This window comes from Panicum hallii, chromosome 9 (genome assembly GCF_002211085.1).
Source record: "Panicum hallii strain FIL2 chromosome 9, PHallii_v3.1, whole genome shotgun sequence".
NCBI lineage: Eukaryota > Viridiplantae > Streptophyta > Magnoliopsida > Poales > Poaceae > Panicum > Panicum hallii.
This window is the reverse complement of record NC_038050.1, coordinates 11,871,220-11,885,758: the sequence shown is the minus strand read 5'-3', so window position 1 is coordinate 11,885,758 and position 14,539 is coordinate 11,871,220. Positions and strand designations below refer to the sequence as shown.

The 14,539-nt window shown below is 42.4% G+C and overlaps 3 protein-coding genes across 3 annotated transcripts; 2 read left to right on the top strand and 1 right to left on the bottom strand.

The window, feature by feature from the left end:
* Window positions 1-863: 863 nt before the first annotated feature.
* LOC112875699 (GTPase-activating protein gyp7-like) lies at window positions 864-3,931 on the top strand. The gene is made up of 5 exons (XM_025939641.1): window positions 864-1,252; window positions 1,346-1,481; window positions 1,561-1,610; window positions 2,054-2,107; window positions 2,369-3,931. Exons 1-5 carry the CDS (start codon window positions 1,104-1,106, stop codon window positions 3,663-3,665), a joined length of 1,686 nt encoding a protein of 561 aa, XP_025795426.1. The 5' UTR covers window positions 864-1,103; the 3' UTR covers window positions 3,666-3,931.
* A 523-nt stretch (window positions 3,932-4,454) lies between these two features.
* Window positions 4,455-7,112, bottom strand: LOC112874619 (cytochrome b5-like). Its single transcript, XM_025938051.1, has 4 exons — window positions 6,935-7,112; window positions 6,718-6,817; window positions 5,024-5,090; window positions 4,455-4,931 (listed from the first exon to the last, which is right to left on the bottom strand). Exons 2-4 carry the CDS (start codon window positions 6,799-6,801, stop codon window positions 4,681-4,683), a joined length of 402 nt encoding a protein of 133 aa, XP_025793836.1. The 5' UTR covers window positions 6,802-6,817; window positions 6,935-7,112; the 3' UTR covers window positions 4,455-4,680.
* Window positions 7,113-7,280: 168 nt separating this feature from the next.
* On the top strand, window positions 7,281-13,367 carry LOC112874618 (protein HLB1). Its single transcript, XM_025938050.1, has 14 exons — window positions 7,281-7,780; window positions 8,476-8,598; window positions 8,717-8,786; window positions 8,954-9,064; window positions 9,335-9,418; window positions 10,403-10,453; window positions 10,918-10,947; window positions 11,068-11,130; window positions 11,232-11,297; window positions 11,437-11,553; window positions 11,666-11,701; window positions 12,041-12,160; window positions 12,410-12,580; window positions 12,844-13,367. Exons 1-14 carry the CDS (start codon window positions 7,464-7,466, stop codon window positions 12,952-12,954), a joined length of 1,470 nt encoding a protein of 489 aa, XP_025793835.1. The 5' UTR covers window positions 7,281-7,463; the 3' UTR covers window positions 12,955-13,367.
* Window positions 13,368-14,539: the final 1,172 nt, after the last annotated feature.

Sequence of the window (14,539 nt, the reverse complement as noted above, 5' to 3'; positions counted from 1 at the left end):
TCGCTTTTCTAACTCTATCCCATTATTAACTATAAAGACACCAATGTTTGATATATATGTTGAAATGAAGTCTTCACACAAATTTCAAAAAGAAGCTGTTTTTCATACCTTACAACACATCCTGGTTATGCTTGACCACCTCCTCTGTTCCCTTCCAGAGAGTGTTCCTCAAGTGGGTTGTGTCGCCCTTTACCGTTTTGTATCTGCTGGTGGTGCTACTCTCGTAGTCCTTTCAATGGAGGCAATGGAGATCTGCTTGGCAAAATGTTGACACTGCTCCGGATCATATCCTCATCCTTACTCAAGGAGGAGGATTGGTACACCATATTAGGGGGCTTGTCGACCTTTGGAGGACAATACCGTAGAGGTCTTGCAAAGAATGGGTGATAATTTAGTAACAGACTTTATTTATAAACAAATTAATTCCTTTGCTATTTCATCCATATATATAGTTGCTTTTATAATAATAACTAGACATATTGTATTGTGATGTAGAGGAGAGAATATCGAACCATTTCTTTATTACAAAAGCTAAACTAGTTGGCTAATCACATCATGGAAAATTACCTAGATGGAGACTCTGTTGCCTAGAGGCGAATCTGCAGTATCATCATTGGTATCATAGTCCACAGGACACCAATGATTTTAGACAACCACGAGTACCAGTGTAACATCACTCTATTACAGCACATAATCCAGCAATACTTCTAAATATTTGGTAAGATTAGAGCTTCATGACGTCAATGGATAAATTTCCTAGATCGGCCCCTTGACGCGCCTTGTGACCTCTAAAAAAAAATCACGTCACGGTCTCACGGAGAGCCAGCAAGCGAGCAGCCCTGGTTGCTAGGCGCCGAACCGACCCACTACGTGCCGCGCCCGACCGGGCCCGTGGCCGTGAAGGCCACGAACGCGGCCCGTCGGTGACGCCCGGCACCGCGCCACGCACCACTTCCTCGAAATCTCTGTGATGCCACCACCCGACACCGGAAAGGAAAAAGTAACCGGGAGGCCGGAATCTTCCGATCGAGGGCACCACCGGCGGCGGCGGGGATAGCACCGGAGGGGGAGCCGTGGAGCGATCCGCCAGGCATCTGCGCCCGATGTGGGCGTGGGGCTGCGTCGAGCGCGTGGCCGCCGGCCTCCTCGGCGGCCCCCTCGCCGGCGGGGGCCGCTGGAACACCGCCGTCGCCGTCGGGGTCACGGCCGCCGCCGGGCTCGTGGTCGTCGCCGTCGTCGTCTCCTCCCGCAGGTCGGTCGCCCCACGCAACGCCCTCCCACTGTCCCACACCCTTTTCTGAAATCGTTCATGCTGCTCCCTGCCTCAACGCGTGCTTCGATGCAGAGGCGGGCTCAAATCTCCGTGGTGGCGGCGGCGGAGGAAGGCGCCGCTCACGTCCCAGGAGTGGCGCGGCCTATTCACGCCGGAGGGGAAGCTTCAGGACGGCGGAGTGAAGCTTGTGAAGAAAGTTCGGAGCGGAGTAAGTCGCTGCAACCATGGATGCTGCTGTAATGCAGCCTTCTGAAGTTATGAGGCTGATTCATGTGCTTATGTTTCAGGGGATTGAACCGAGTATCAGAGCATTGGTCTGGCCATTCCTTCTGGGAGTGTAAGTAATCTGGAAACTCTGAATGTCGGTCCCAGTACAGTTGTGGTAGAGCTTAGTGACGCAAATTAGATTCACAAGATGCTTGAACATGAGATATCCATGCTAGATCTTTTTTGTTCTCTAGCAAAGGATTCAACTAGCATAACCTTATCCATGCATTTTGGGAAGACCTGTAGCATAATAGTATCAATCTGAACTTACACAGTTACAGGCTATTGGGCTGGTTAAACAGGCAGAACAAGATTCATCAATATGCTAGTTATACATAAGGCTAAACCTCGAGTGATTATTATCTTGTAGCATTCCTTTCAATGGGCACAACTCAACAATATATTCTTTCTATAGTAAGAAACAATATGCTGACAAATTTCATAAGTTTTGTAGCGTGCATGCTTGTGTTCAGGATATTAGCCCAAGTAATCTGATTTTCGACCCTCATGCAGTTATAGCCTTGACAGTTCTGAAGCGGAAAGAGATGCCGTTAAGGCCCAGAACAGGTACAAACTTCAGAATGAAATTTTATCTTTTTTACCTTGCGTCTGTTCTTCATGTCTGCATATGTTGGAGTGAAGTTGATCAAAATAAATTTGCCTGAGGGTTCTCCACTCATAGTCCACTATGGCGTTGCCGCTATTTTTTTTCTTTTAATTAGTACAGATTACAGAAACAGGTTTCCATTTAAGGATGCTATTTTGTTAGATGTTCTTTGTCCTGATTGCCTTAAGCTGAACTTGACAACAGTGGCTGATCTTATGTAGGAAGGGATATCTGTTACTGAGGAAGCATTGTTTGCGAAAATCTGCATACAGCATGGAAGATAGCAAGCAATCAACAAATAAAACAGCTGGAGTCAACCCTGAAGGGGGGAATAGTTCTGAAAAAGGTGAAGAATCTGGTTGTGTTAGTCCTGTTGAATCTGAAGAAGTTCCTAAAAATCCTAGTGTGGAAGAGGCTATCTCAACTGAGGAAGGAAATCCATGTCTCAGTACAGAGCAAGAATTGCAGGATGACACTTCAGAAACAAAGCCTGAGAAGATGGATGACAGCCAGTCTTCGTCTAGTTCATCTAACGAGGAAGAGAGTGAGAGAAGTGATGTAACTCATGTAGAAACATCTCATAAGGACTTGGCCTCAGTTTGTGAGTCTTCGTTAGAGGATGAACAAGAAAGTATCCCCAGATATTCCCGCACAGGAGGAAATATGGATGATATTGAATTATCTAAGGCTGCCCGCCCTGTGAAGCCTACACGGGCAATTGAGGATTTTGAGACATGGCAACGCATTATTCGTTTGGATGCAGTCCGTGCCAACGATGAATGGGTTTCCTACTCTCCATCTCAAACTTCTGTTCCCAGGGAGAAGGCAATTGAATCTGCTAAAGCTGTTTGTCTCAAGGACTACGAACACTTAGAACCATATCGGATCTACCATGCATCACGCCTTGTTGCTATACTTGAGGCCTACGCAATCTATGACCAAGAAATTGGGTATTGCCAGGGCATGAGCGACCTCCTTGCGCCTCTCCTTGCTGTTCTAGAGGAAGACGATGCAGCCTTCTGGTGCTTTGCAGGTTTCATGAGGAAAGCCCGCCACAATTTCAGGCTTGATGAAGTGGGTATTCGCCGGCAACTCAACATGGTGGCCAGGATAATCAAATACAAGGACTTCCATCTCTACAGACATCTGGAGATGCTCCAAGCCGAAGACTGCTTTTTCGTTTACAGGATGGTGGTCGTAATGTTCCGGAGGGAGCTCACCTTTGAGCAGACCCTATGTCTCTGGGAGGTGATGTGGGCTGACCAGGCAGCAAACCGTGCTGGGATTGCAAAGTCATCCTGGCGAAGAATGCGGCTGGGAGCCCCTCCAACAGATGACCTACTACTATATGCGATTGCAGCGAGCGTGTTGCAGAAACGTAAACTGATCATAGAAAGCTACAGCAGCATGGATGAGATCATAAGGGAGTGTAACAGCATGGCTGGGCAGCTGGACATTTGGAAGCTCCTGGATGATGCACATGATCTGGTGGTCACCCTTCACGATAGGATCGAATAGCTGTGATCTTCATTTCTTGTGCTATTTGTTGTATTAGCTCATGTTATACGCTTCCATAGTTTTGTTACATCAAATCTCTTTGTATGGTAACTCGAGGTACCAGTAACGGATAGAACCACGGTGATGGAGGTAGCTAGCTTGTTGGCAAGGCCAGCAACATTTTTACTGAGCAAGCATACTGGATGCGGTGGATAAGAGTCCCTTGATTGAGTCATTCATCTGTTACTCTGATAGTCTGATGTATTACCAATTTCTGTTTGTGTTTATTCTTGCCCCTCGCTGCTTCCGCTCATTCATGTGACTAATATGATCGGGGAATACGGCCCTTTATGCGGAGAAAAGCTCTGCTACCTGTTTCTGGTGTGATAAGTTTAGCAAGCAGCGTCGATGCAAAGAATAAACATGTTCAAGACGGGATACTGCCTCAGTCTCACTCCAGGAGAGGCAAATCTCTGGACCACAACCTCAACTGATCCATGACATCACTGGATGCAAATAATTCCTTGGCACAAAACGTGTGGCGTATGCTTTTACTCTACCTCAGCCACAGGAATATGCTCAACAAATGTCAAAGTTGAGGTAGATCTGGTTGTTTTGTTGATCCGATCTCTGACGGGGCTCTGGATTTTGCTGAGGATGGCGGTCAGTAATTTGTCTGGCCAGATGGTTACCGGAATCTTTTCCCATCAAAATAATATATAAATCTCAATCAAACGCAGACGACATCCCCGAGTGCGCGCAAACACGTAAAATAAAGAAAACTGTATATCTTGTATCCAGATCTGAGGATTCAAAAAAAAAAACTGCAAATATGTGGTATCGGCTTTCAAGGAAGCTTCAGACATCATCTCATATCTCAGTTCACGGGAGAACGCACGCTTGGACACAAACATGGATGTTCATAGTACAGAGTACTTATGATCAATGAGATAGCATTCTTCTACCTGACAAATACACAATTATTGCACTATTTTCATCCAAATCATTTCACATAGGTGAATCTCTACGAGCTGAGCTACTCTGATTTGGTGTACTGCCGGATACCAAACGCAAGGCCCAGGATCAGAATGGGAACGAGAAACTGCAAAATTTTGATGAGGAAGTCGTTATCCTTGTCCACATGGCTGGGAGCTTGCTGGGGATTCACATAAGTACGCTTTACTGGGATGGTTGAAGCATCAATCTGCCCAATATGGTACTTCTCCATCATCTCCCTTGCGGAATCGCTGTGGCCAATATCTTCAAAATCAGCAGTAGCATCTTTCCCTGGTTCCAATCAAGAGCAGGGATTGGCTTTCAATATTAAGACAGCAGGGTTGAAGGCTGAAACTTTGAAGTACAAGGGAAGTATGGCTCACCAGTTACAGCTAGCAAAACCTCATCTCCCCCAGGATGCTCATCCATAAAGGGTGTGACATCATAAACCTGGAATTACACATATTATAGCACAGATGACAGAATTTTCCAGTTATTTATTCCATTTTTTTAGAGTAATAGAAAAGAAACATGGAACATTACAGAAAGAAGAAGCAAAGGTTTTGATGTTTCAATATTTTACACCACCACATCTACTTATACTTTAACAATCTTAATTTATGGAAAAGGTGCAGTTAGCTAACAATAGTCATCACACATTTGTATCTGTAATATTTTTTTCCTACAAAACTCCAACTATGTCGGGAAGATCTGCGGATGTTACATCTTGTGACAACAATGCTAGGGTGAGAATTCATCTGCGGTAGCATGGGGCCAAAATCCTACTTCCGAAAATAGCACGGCCATTAAACATTAGCTACACTAAGAATAGCAAAACATTTGGCAACGAGAACAGAAGGTAAGTTTCTGTTTTCCTTTTTTTTCTTTAAAAGAAATTTCAAGTTAAGTGGAAACTAGAACATGGTACACATTTTTTCCAACAAAATGTTTGAAGATAATAAGATTTATATATAGGAGAGACAGAAGAGAGTTTGAAAATTTCTGAAGGGAAAACATCGCATCTCATCAAAAAACACAAATTCTAGAATAACAACTTCTATTTTTCTGGGGTACAGAAACCTATATATATAATATAAGGGCCTACTGATACTAGTACGGGGTACAACCAAGGACATATAATTGAAAATGGAACAAGAAAAATACAGGCCACACGATGCAAACAAACCATTTTGTTGGGATATGAATATCAACCATGAAGCATCATTCCTTTATGATATATTTTTATTTTTGAGGATGTATATGTTCACTGACTCTTTTTTTTTCTGCCATGTACAAGCAAAAAGCAGGGTAAGAACAAACCAGCTTTTCTCTGTTGCAATATATTGTCATTTCATGATACAGAAAGATGCTCATTTAAAGCACCATCCTTGTGGTAAATTCTACAATATGACGTTACTACATTATTGAATTGTTATAGGCCCTATGATACGTTATCTGTCCTATAATCCAAGCATATGAAGCAACCTGAAGTGGACCTAAAAGGTGGTTACTGGATCTGGAACGGATAAATACTGGTCATGGAACAACATGAAGTGGATCTGAAAGCTAGTTACTGGACTTGGATTGAGTCACCCACTGATGAATAGCTACCACTGATATTTGGCCTCACTAAATATAGGAGTAAGTTTTGATCCAGAAAATAACTTTATAGGACACGGCAGTTTAATTTCAGCAAATGAGTGGATCTGGTTCGGGAAAACTCTGCAAGAGTCGCGGAATATTGAAGGCCTCATGTACCTAAGATGGATGCCACACCTGACTCAATTCTCATGCCGCAAGAAACCCAGCCTACCATCAATTATTCTCCAAAAAAAATCTTATCATCGAACCGATAGCGTCGTAAGCTCTCCCTCACTCTTAAAATCTTCGCAGCCGGAGGGAAACGAAAGCAATCAGCATTCACCAACAAGAACACTTAACAACTTCACAAAACCGTACCACACAAGGGTACGAAACAACCCTATGGCGCCAGGTCAGGTCACCAGCCAGGTCACCAGTCATCCAAAACCCTATGGCGCCACAAGGGGGAGGGGAGGCGGAAGCAGAAAAGCCGCACCTTGCCGGCGATGATAATCCAGCAGTCCTTGGTGACGTTGTGCTTGGCGACCTCCTCGAACGCAAACACCTTGTCGCTGGCCATAGCAGTACCCTACGCCCTGAGCCAAAATTCCCCTCCGAAAGCGTTAGCGCTTTGCAGCCACGGAATCGAGCCACGGAGCGTTGAGGCGGAAGCGGTTGGGTTGCTAGTGGTTGGCCGATGGGCGATGGCTCACCTGCGCGGCGCTTCGAGCCGGAGGCGGAGGCCGTCGGGGAGGTCAAGCCCTGCGTCGCGCTTGCGCTGGCGCACGGGATGCGAAGAGGAATCACGAGATTTGGACAGCCTCCGCACGCGGTGGCGCCGGCATTTGAGCCCGGTGCGCCCCGCCCCGCCCCCCTACCCATCTGCACCGTACGCGGCTACAGCGGTGGCGTTCCCAAAATGCCCTCGAGAGCCAGCTGCTTGGACAGGGCGGCGGGCCTTCTCCTTCGTGTCGTCTCGTGTTGGGCTTCCAGGCCCGTCACGGCCCATAACGCCGTGAGAGGGAGGAGGTTGTTACTGCGTTGACACGTAAGCTTCCCCCTTCCCCACCTCCGCTGACGCGACGCCCGCCTCGGCCCCCCGCTGGTTCCCGTTCGCCGTTCGCGCAGTGACTGACCACGCGGCCGTGCGGAGCGAGACGAGAGACCAGTGACCACCACGCGCTCGCGGCTCCACTCCGCTCCCAGATCCCGCGGCGCGCGCGCGAGCCCCGAGGACTGATCATGGAGGAGCCCACGGAGAGCCGGCGCGCGGGCGCCGAGGATCTCGCGAACGGCGCGCTAGAGCCGGAGGAGGCCGCGCCGGAGGTCGAGGTCGAGGTCGAGGAGGAGGAGCCGCCGCGATCGGCGACGGCGAAGCAGGAGGAGGCGAAGGCGGCGCTGGGGGCAGAGGGCTCCCGCCCGTTCACCATGCGGGAGCTCCTCGGCGAGCTCAAGGAGGACGGCGAGCCGGCGGCCACGGGGTCCGGCGGCAGCGCGAGATCTGCGTTCGGGGACGGGAACGGGATCGGATCCGCTGAAGCCGAGGGGTCGTCTTACAGGTTTGTGCTGCGTCGCGTCTCGCTGCCGCGTCATTTTAGATCTCGCTCCGTGTACTGGATCACTGTGAATTGGTTAGGTTTGCGGCATTGCGTCTTTCGCCCGCTTCGCGTTGGATCTGCTTCGGCTACGTGAATTATGCTGCTCCTCCTTAATTTTGGTGGTTAGCTGCTGGCATACTAGAGTTGTATCATCATATTTGGGTCTACTTTAACAACTTGAATTGCGCTATTGGTTGCATTAGAACGCTAGCATAAATGTTTCTATGACTGGCAGTAGTCGGTGATCTTACTTCAACAAAGCAAAATCGCTGTTCCCCCGAACCTACTAGAACTATCATCTTCTGGTTGGATTGTTGTATAGTTAGGTATGGATACAGAAGCACTTTTCTTCTGGGCACGTTGCTTTTTATGGAATTTGTGACCAACTTCTTCAGCTGTAGTAACGGATAATGGATACCAGATGGTTCTCACTTCTCAGTAGATGCATTAATCATTATATCTGCTGCAACGTAACTAGTTAACCATCTATTTTCTTGGCGTTACACAACTGCTGCAACGTAACTAGTTGACCATTTAGTTTCTTGGCGTTACACAATTGCTGCAATGTAACTAGTTGACCATTTAGTTTCTTGGCATAAACACAAATTTATAATGAGATAGCCCCGAGTTTTATTTATTTCTTCAATCCTTCTCAGCCAAGATAGCACGCAGCAGTTTTCATCCCACCATGATGTAGCAATGGATTTGATAAATAGTGTAACTGGAGTTGATGAAGAAGGCCGTTCGCGTCAAAGGATTCTTTCTTTTGCTGCCAAAAGGTTTGTTTATATTACCTGATTAAACTCTGTTTCTTAATGTTACAATCAGCCTACATCTTTTAGAGAATTTCATCTGTAATTACTTGTTATTGCCAAGTTTTAAAGTTCTGTTATGCAGGTATGTAAATGCAATTGAAAGGAATCCCGATGACCCTGATGCATATTATAATTGGGCTCTAGTCCTACAGGTACACATCTACATTCCTTTTATACATGTTAATATATAGTGAAGGCATAACTGTGACCAAATCATAATTAATTTTTTATTTATAGCATGCACGTTAAATGTACACTGCAAGGTTGTTATTTAGATTTCAGGAGAGCTTGTATCTTATTCGTTTGAAACATTTTTCAGGAGAGTGCGGACAATGTGGATCCCAATTCTAGCTCCTCCAAAGATGCTTTGCTTGAGGAGGCTTGCAAAAAGTATGCCGAAGCTACTCGCCTCTGTCCAACTCTTTATGATGTAAGTTTCTCATTTGATACATTGTTTGATCAGAAGAATTCGAATTTACAGTATTTTCAGTGCTTTTGGCCCTGGCAAAAAGAAAAGAAAAGTTTTAAAAGAATCTCAATTTTCACTTAGTCTGTGAAAAGCAGTGAGAATTTGAGATTACCCTACAGAATGTGATTTCATGGTTCTAATGTATAGTGCTCAATGTTGATCATTCTTATTGTCTCAGATATCAACCTTTTTAATATTCGTGGTCCTTTACCGCATCCTCTTTTCTTTTAGGCATATTATAACTGGGCTATTGCTATTGCTGATCGGGCTAAAATGCGAGGTCGGACAAAAGAAGCTGAAGAACTCTGGAAGCAGGTTTAGTCAATATGTCCCGCGCGTCTATAAACTTGTTTATGTTGAATGACAAACTTTTATTTTGCAAGCAATGCAAGTAAATCCAGACACAAAATTTGAATCTAGTTTATTTTCATATTGGCTCTCGCTTATCTACTTGTGCAATTTTCATCGTTTATGTTGTTTATATGATTATAAATTTTGCGCAACTTTTCTTGAGGTATTATTAACTCAAATTGTGGGCTTGTAGTATATCTTGCACATATTAAGTTGTTTTTGTTCTATCTATTTATTGCTGTATATAATACTTGGTTGCCTATTTTGTAAATCTTGATGGCTAAATAAGAGCAGACAAGTTATCCAGTAGTAATCAGATAGCAAGCGACATGGTTCATCACATTTTTTTATTTCCCTTGTAGCTCTTGAACTCTCTGTGCTATGTGATGACACCTTTTCTTGAAACCTGGGAACATGCTCTACCAATGCAATGATCCAACATCTAGATTCACATTTTCATCTTAGTGTTTGGGGGCAAGAATAGTTCTCAAGGGTTTAGAAATAATCCAAATGCCTCCTTTCTCCTTGTAAATCGTTAGTTTGGTCTCATAAAAGATTCTATAAAACAAGCTATGGGATGTGTTCTGATTCTTACGTGCATCTCCATTTATGATCAAACTAAATGCACCTCATTGAAGTAGTATTATAATCAATGGTTCTAATGAATGTTTTCTTTCTTCAAGGATTAATTTACTTCAATTGGCATCTTCATTTTTTTAGCTGTGCTAAATAAATGGAAACCGGCATTTCACCCTTTCAATAGTGGATCTATCTGCTATCCCTCATCCATGATAGATGCCATTCCTGTTTTTTTTTTTGGTAACTAGTTTTTCATCATTAAGTTGAACAATTATCCCTATATCTAACTGAATAAACTGCTGTGCTGTTTGACGTTTATGTGTTAACTTTGGTTGCATCCATCATTTTCCTTTTCTTTTTTTTTGACAGGCAATACTGAATTATGAGAAGGCTGTTCAGCTTAATTGGAATAGCCCACAGGTCAGCGGCTCAGCGCTAAATCCTTATATTTATCTGATTGCACATTATATGATAAAATAAAAAGATAAAAGGGGTTCAGTTTGAGTTAAGTGGATGATGAATATGTGCCACGGAACTGATACAAAGACCATCAAGGTTTAGAAGAGTTAAGTATGAATTTATTCAGTAATGTCACACACATGTTTAGACTATAAGAATGCCATCCTTTTGCAGAAATAGCTGTTTTTCTCTTGTTCTGATATATCCATTCGAGAGAAAAATAAAAAACTCTCTTGCTCAAGAAACCAAAGTGCTATGGCTTATCCTTATTGACCTTTTTCTTTTGGGTTTATTTTCTCCATCAGCATTTGGTCAAAGCCACGACATGGGATGTTTCCATATCATTTCAGCTTGAAATTTCTAATCTTGACTTCTTAATAGCCAACGTTGCTGTTTTCTTAACTTGCCTTTCTTTTTTATTGCAGGCTCTCAATAACTGGGGTCTTGGGCTACAGGTACAATATTTTGTGAATTTTTGTTTTCTTAGCCTTCTTTCCTGAAGTTGGCCTACCTATTTGCTCTTGAGTGCTGCCTATACTGTCAGTTTGTTTTAAGAGTATGAGTTTGCAATGCAGGAGCTGAGTGCAATTGTTCCTGCTCGGGATAAACAAACCATCATAAAAACAGCTATAAGTAAGGTAGATACACTCTGATAACAGTGCCTAGGATTATTTTTTATGGTATGCTCACTACAAGTCGTTTCTGTGATAAACCACTGACACTTCTGCTGTCTTCGTAGTTCCGTTCTGCAATTCAGCTGCAATTTGATTTCCATCGGGCAATATACAACCTCGGAACTGTCTTGGTGTGCTTCCTGCCTCATGACTCACCTGCATATGATAGTGACTTTATTTTCAGTATATTATAGATAAAATTTTAATGGATTTATACTGATTAAGTTTCATGGCAGTAACAATAATAGATCTACTTTTACAATGCTGCAGTACGGTTTAGCTGAGGATACCATGAGATCTGGGAAGCCAGATGTCTCTCCTAATGAGCTTTACAGTCAGTCTGCTATCTATGTTGCAGCTGCTCATGCTCTGAAGCCAAATTACTCGGTATCTATCAAAATATCTGTTGGACTTTTACTTTCTTCTATCATATGCCTTGATGCTTTGTTTTTCCCCCCTAGAAACTCTATAGCTGACTGTGTGCCCTTTTGTCTAACAGGTCTATCGCAGTGCTTTGCGATTAGTCCGCTCAATGGTACGATCCATTTATTCTATCTCTAAGAAACTCTAGTTTATTTTGTTTGGTGTTGTTACCTTACCTAATAGTAAAAGTTCATGTAGCTGGGGATATGAGGGTTCTCTTTTCTCAGTGAAGCTGCCCATGGGTATATTGAACTACTTTTGCAAAGCCATACTCTCGAGGGAAAAGAGCTGACAGCCCTCAAGAGCTTCAAACCTCTGTTAAATTTTGTTTCTCTGATTAACAATGTGCCTGTCTTCTTTTTCGTACATTTCTGTTTTTTAGATGTTATCTTGTTCTATTCTTCATTATGTCAGTGTGACTTTGTTCTTATTCGCATCGTATACCATGCAGTTACCTTTGCCGTATCTCAAAGTGGGGTATTTGACTGCTCCTCCAGCAAACAATGCCATTGCACCACACAAAGATTGGGAGAGGTCGCAGTTCATCTTGAATCATGAAGGACTCCAGCAGGTAATTCTGCCAATGTTCATTCTTTATTCTTTTTGCATGCTTGTCCCTGATCATAATCCTTTTGCGGTTTGAAGTTACTGGTCTCTCTTGTATCTTCTGTCATCTCGTTGTCTAATTGTTGCTTCGTTTTTAAATATATGATGTTTAGGGCAAGCTATGTAGTTCATTTTTACCTAATTAACTTGTCCTAAACATCATATTTTTAAAAACGGTGGGAGTAACTTATGTAAGTGTTGCTGTAAATTGTAGGCTGATGCTTCTGACCAGCCTCCATCACAATCCGCTGGGCATATGGATAGAGGCAGAAAGCCTGTCAGAATAAATGTTGCAGATATTGTTTCGGTGTCAGCATGTGCTGATCTAACGCTGCCGAGTGGTGCTAGCCTCTGTATAGAAACAATTCACGGACCTACATTCTTGGTATGTGCCTGCCGGTTTATTATTACTTTTCATTTGTTCATTCTTTATATGTTGTTCTCTTCTGTTGAAATGTGTTCAGTGTTAGATGTAGACCACACATCTAAATTCTCTTGTTTGTCAAAAAAAAATGACTGGATCCTTTTAAATTAATGGGCAGCAAACATAATGCCATAGTCATCTATATAGCCGCTTTGGCTATCGCTAGTCAAAATAAATGGTGTGGACTACATAATTCATGCCCATATTATTCTCTCCTCTGACAGGTCGCCGATAGTTGGGAGGCTCTTGACGGTTGGCTAGACGCCATACGCCTAGTCTACACTATTTTTGCAAGAGGAAAGAGCGATGTCCTTGCCGGTATTATCACTGGCTAAATTGGTTGCTGCAAGTGCAAAACAGCCACTGGATAGAGGTGTGAAGTTTTGGAGATTCTGCTGCAACCATATCAGTTCAATGCCCGCCTTTGATTTGTTATGTCTCCACATCTGTGGTTTATTTATCGCACAGTTTTTTTCTAGATGTAGGGTATATCATATATGTTGATTTGTAACTCAATACTTTCCGCTGATTGGTGATGGGTCCATTTTCGTTCGTAAAAATGGTCGTGTCACTGTATTGTGCATTCACAGCTGATGTACCGGACATCCTTTAGTTTGATTTTATTTCTGTGTAACCATGTATCAAGTTTACTGCTGGAAGGCTCTGGCCTTTGCCTGCCTCGCCCTCGTGTCGTGATTCGAGAGTCCAGGCTGGACTCATCAGCAACACCAAGGACCTATTTGGTTTATTGCAGAGCATTGTTACACAGTAGATTAATCGTGCTATAATTTTTTAGGCTGCTTTTCTGTTCGCTATTATAATTTGGCCCTGCTAGCTTATTGGCCTCATGGCCATGTGACTTGCATACATTTTTCTTTCCAAGGCACAGTTCTTGCTTCTACATGGGAGCTACTTTGCTCTGTTCCAAAATAAATGTTCTTAGACAAGCCATTTTAAGGTTGACCAAATTTATAAGAAAACTATCAATATTTATGATATTAAATAAATATCATTTGATTTATTATGAGATATATTTTTATATGATATCTATTATCATAAATATTTTTTTTTAAATTTGATCAAACTTAAGATAGTTTGATTTAGGACAAACCTAAAAGTACTCTCTCTTTGGAATGGAGGGCTGGGTGGAGATTAACCAATAACTAGTCATAATCCATCCGCATAGTTGGCAGCTATGTAGAGCAAATTCTTCTACTAAAATACAACACACAGGAAACTAATATTAGTTACGTACGAAAATATCACATTTAAAATCAAGAAAATCTGTAGTAAGATAAATTCAAAATATGAGAGAGGAAAGGAACTATACTCTGACCAGCTCAGGTTTTCAATTGAATGAAGATTTTTTTTTTTGAAAATACAATAGATTGAAGAATAGTACCCTTAGATATCAAAATACAAGGCGTGGCTTAACTCAACAGTCTTCAAAATTATTTCGTCCGTTTCAAATTATAGGTTATTTTATCTTTTCTATATAAATAATATTTAATATGCATTTAGATATATATATATAGGAAAAATTTTAGATATACGCTATGTCTATATACATAGAAAAATTATTTATCTAGCAAAATTAAAATGACCTATAATTTGGAGTGGATGGAATAGATATTAATCATTAAATTCTCTTATATTACAACGTGTATATATAGCAAGAAATATAACTAAACTATTTGTTATTTTCATATGATAAATTTCTATCATCCAAGAAACTATTGGTTGAGGATCACAAGGTTTAAATGGTGTATGTTTTATACTTCCTCCGTTTCAAACTGTTGATCATTTTGGCAAATTTAGATATATAGTTTTTGCTATATATTTAAATATATTCCATATTTACTTAGATGTAGTATAGTAAAAATTTACAAAAAAATTCTAACCGGAGGGAGTATGTGCCGT

Coding starts and splice junctions, on each gene's coding strand:
- LOC112875699 (XM_025939641.1), top strand. CDS start 1,104: ATGTGGGCGTGGGGCTGCGTCGAGCGCGTGGCCGCCGGCCTCCTCGGC. Junction 1,253..1,345: donor GTCGTCGTCTCCTCCCGCAG/GTCGGTCGCCCC, acceptor GCTTCGATGCAG/AGGCGGGCTCAAATCTCCGT. Junction 1,611..2,053: donor TGGCCATTCCTTCTGGGAGT/GTAAGTAATCTG, acceptor ACCCTCATGCAG/TTATAGCCTTGACAGTTCTG.
- LOC112874619 (XM_025938051.1), bottom strand. CDS start 6,801: ATGGCCAGCGACAAGGTGTTTGCGTTCGAGGAGGTCGCCAAGCACAAC. Junction 5,091..6,717: donor GGATTATCATCGCCGGCAAG/GTGCGGCTTTTC, acceptor GTGTAATTCCAG/GTTTATGATGTCACACCCTT. Junction 4,932..5,023: donor GGTTTTGCTAGCTGTAACTG/GTGAGCCATACT, acceptor GATTGGAACCAG/GGAAAGATGCTACTGCTGAT.
- LOC112874618 (XM_025938050.1), top strand. CDS start 7,464: ATGGAGGAGCCCACGGAGAGCCGGCGCGCGGGCGCCGAGGATCTCGCG. Junction 8,599..8,716: donor CTTTCTTTTGCTGCCAAAAG/GTTTGTTTATAT, acceptor TCTGTTATGCAG/GTATGTAAATGCAATTGAAA. Junction 9,419..10,402: donor CTGAAGAACTCTGGAAGCAG/GTTTAGTCAATA, acceptor TTTTTTTGACAG/GCAATACTGAATTATGAGAA.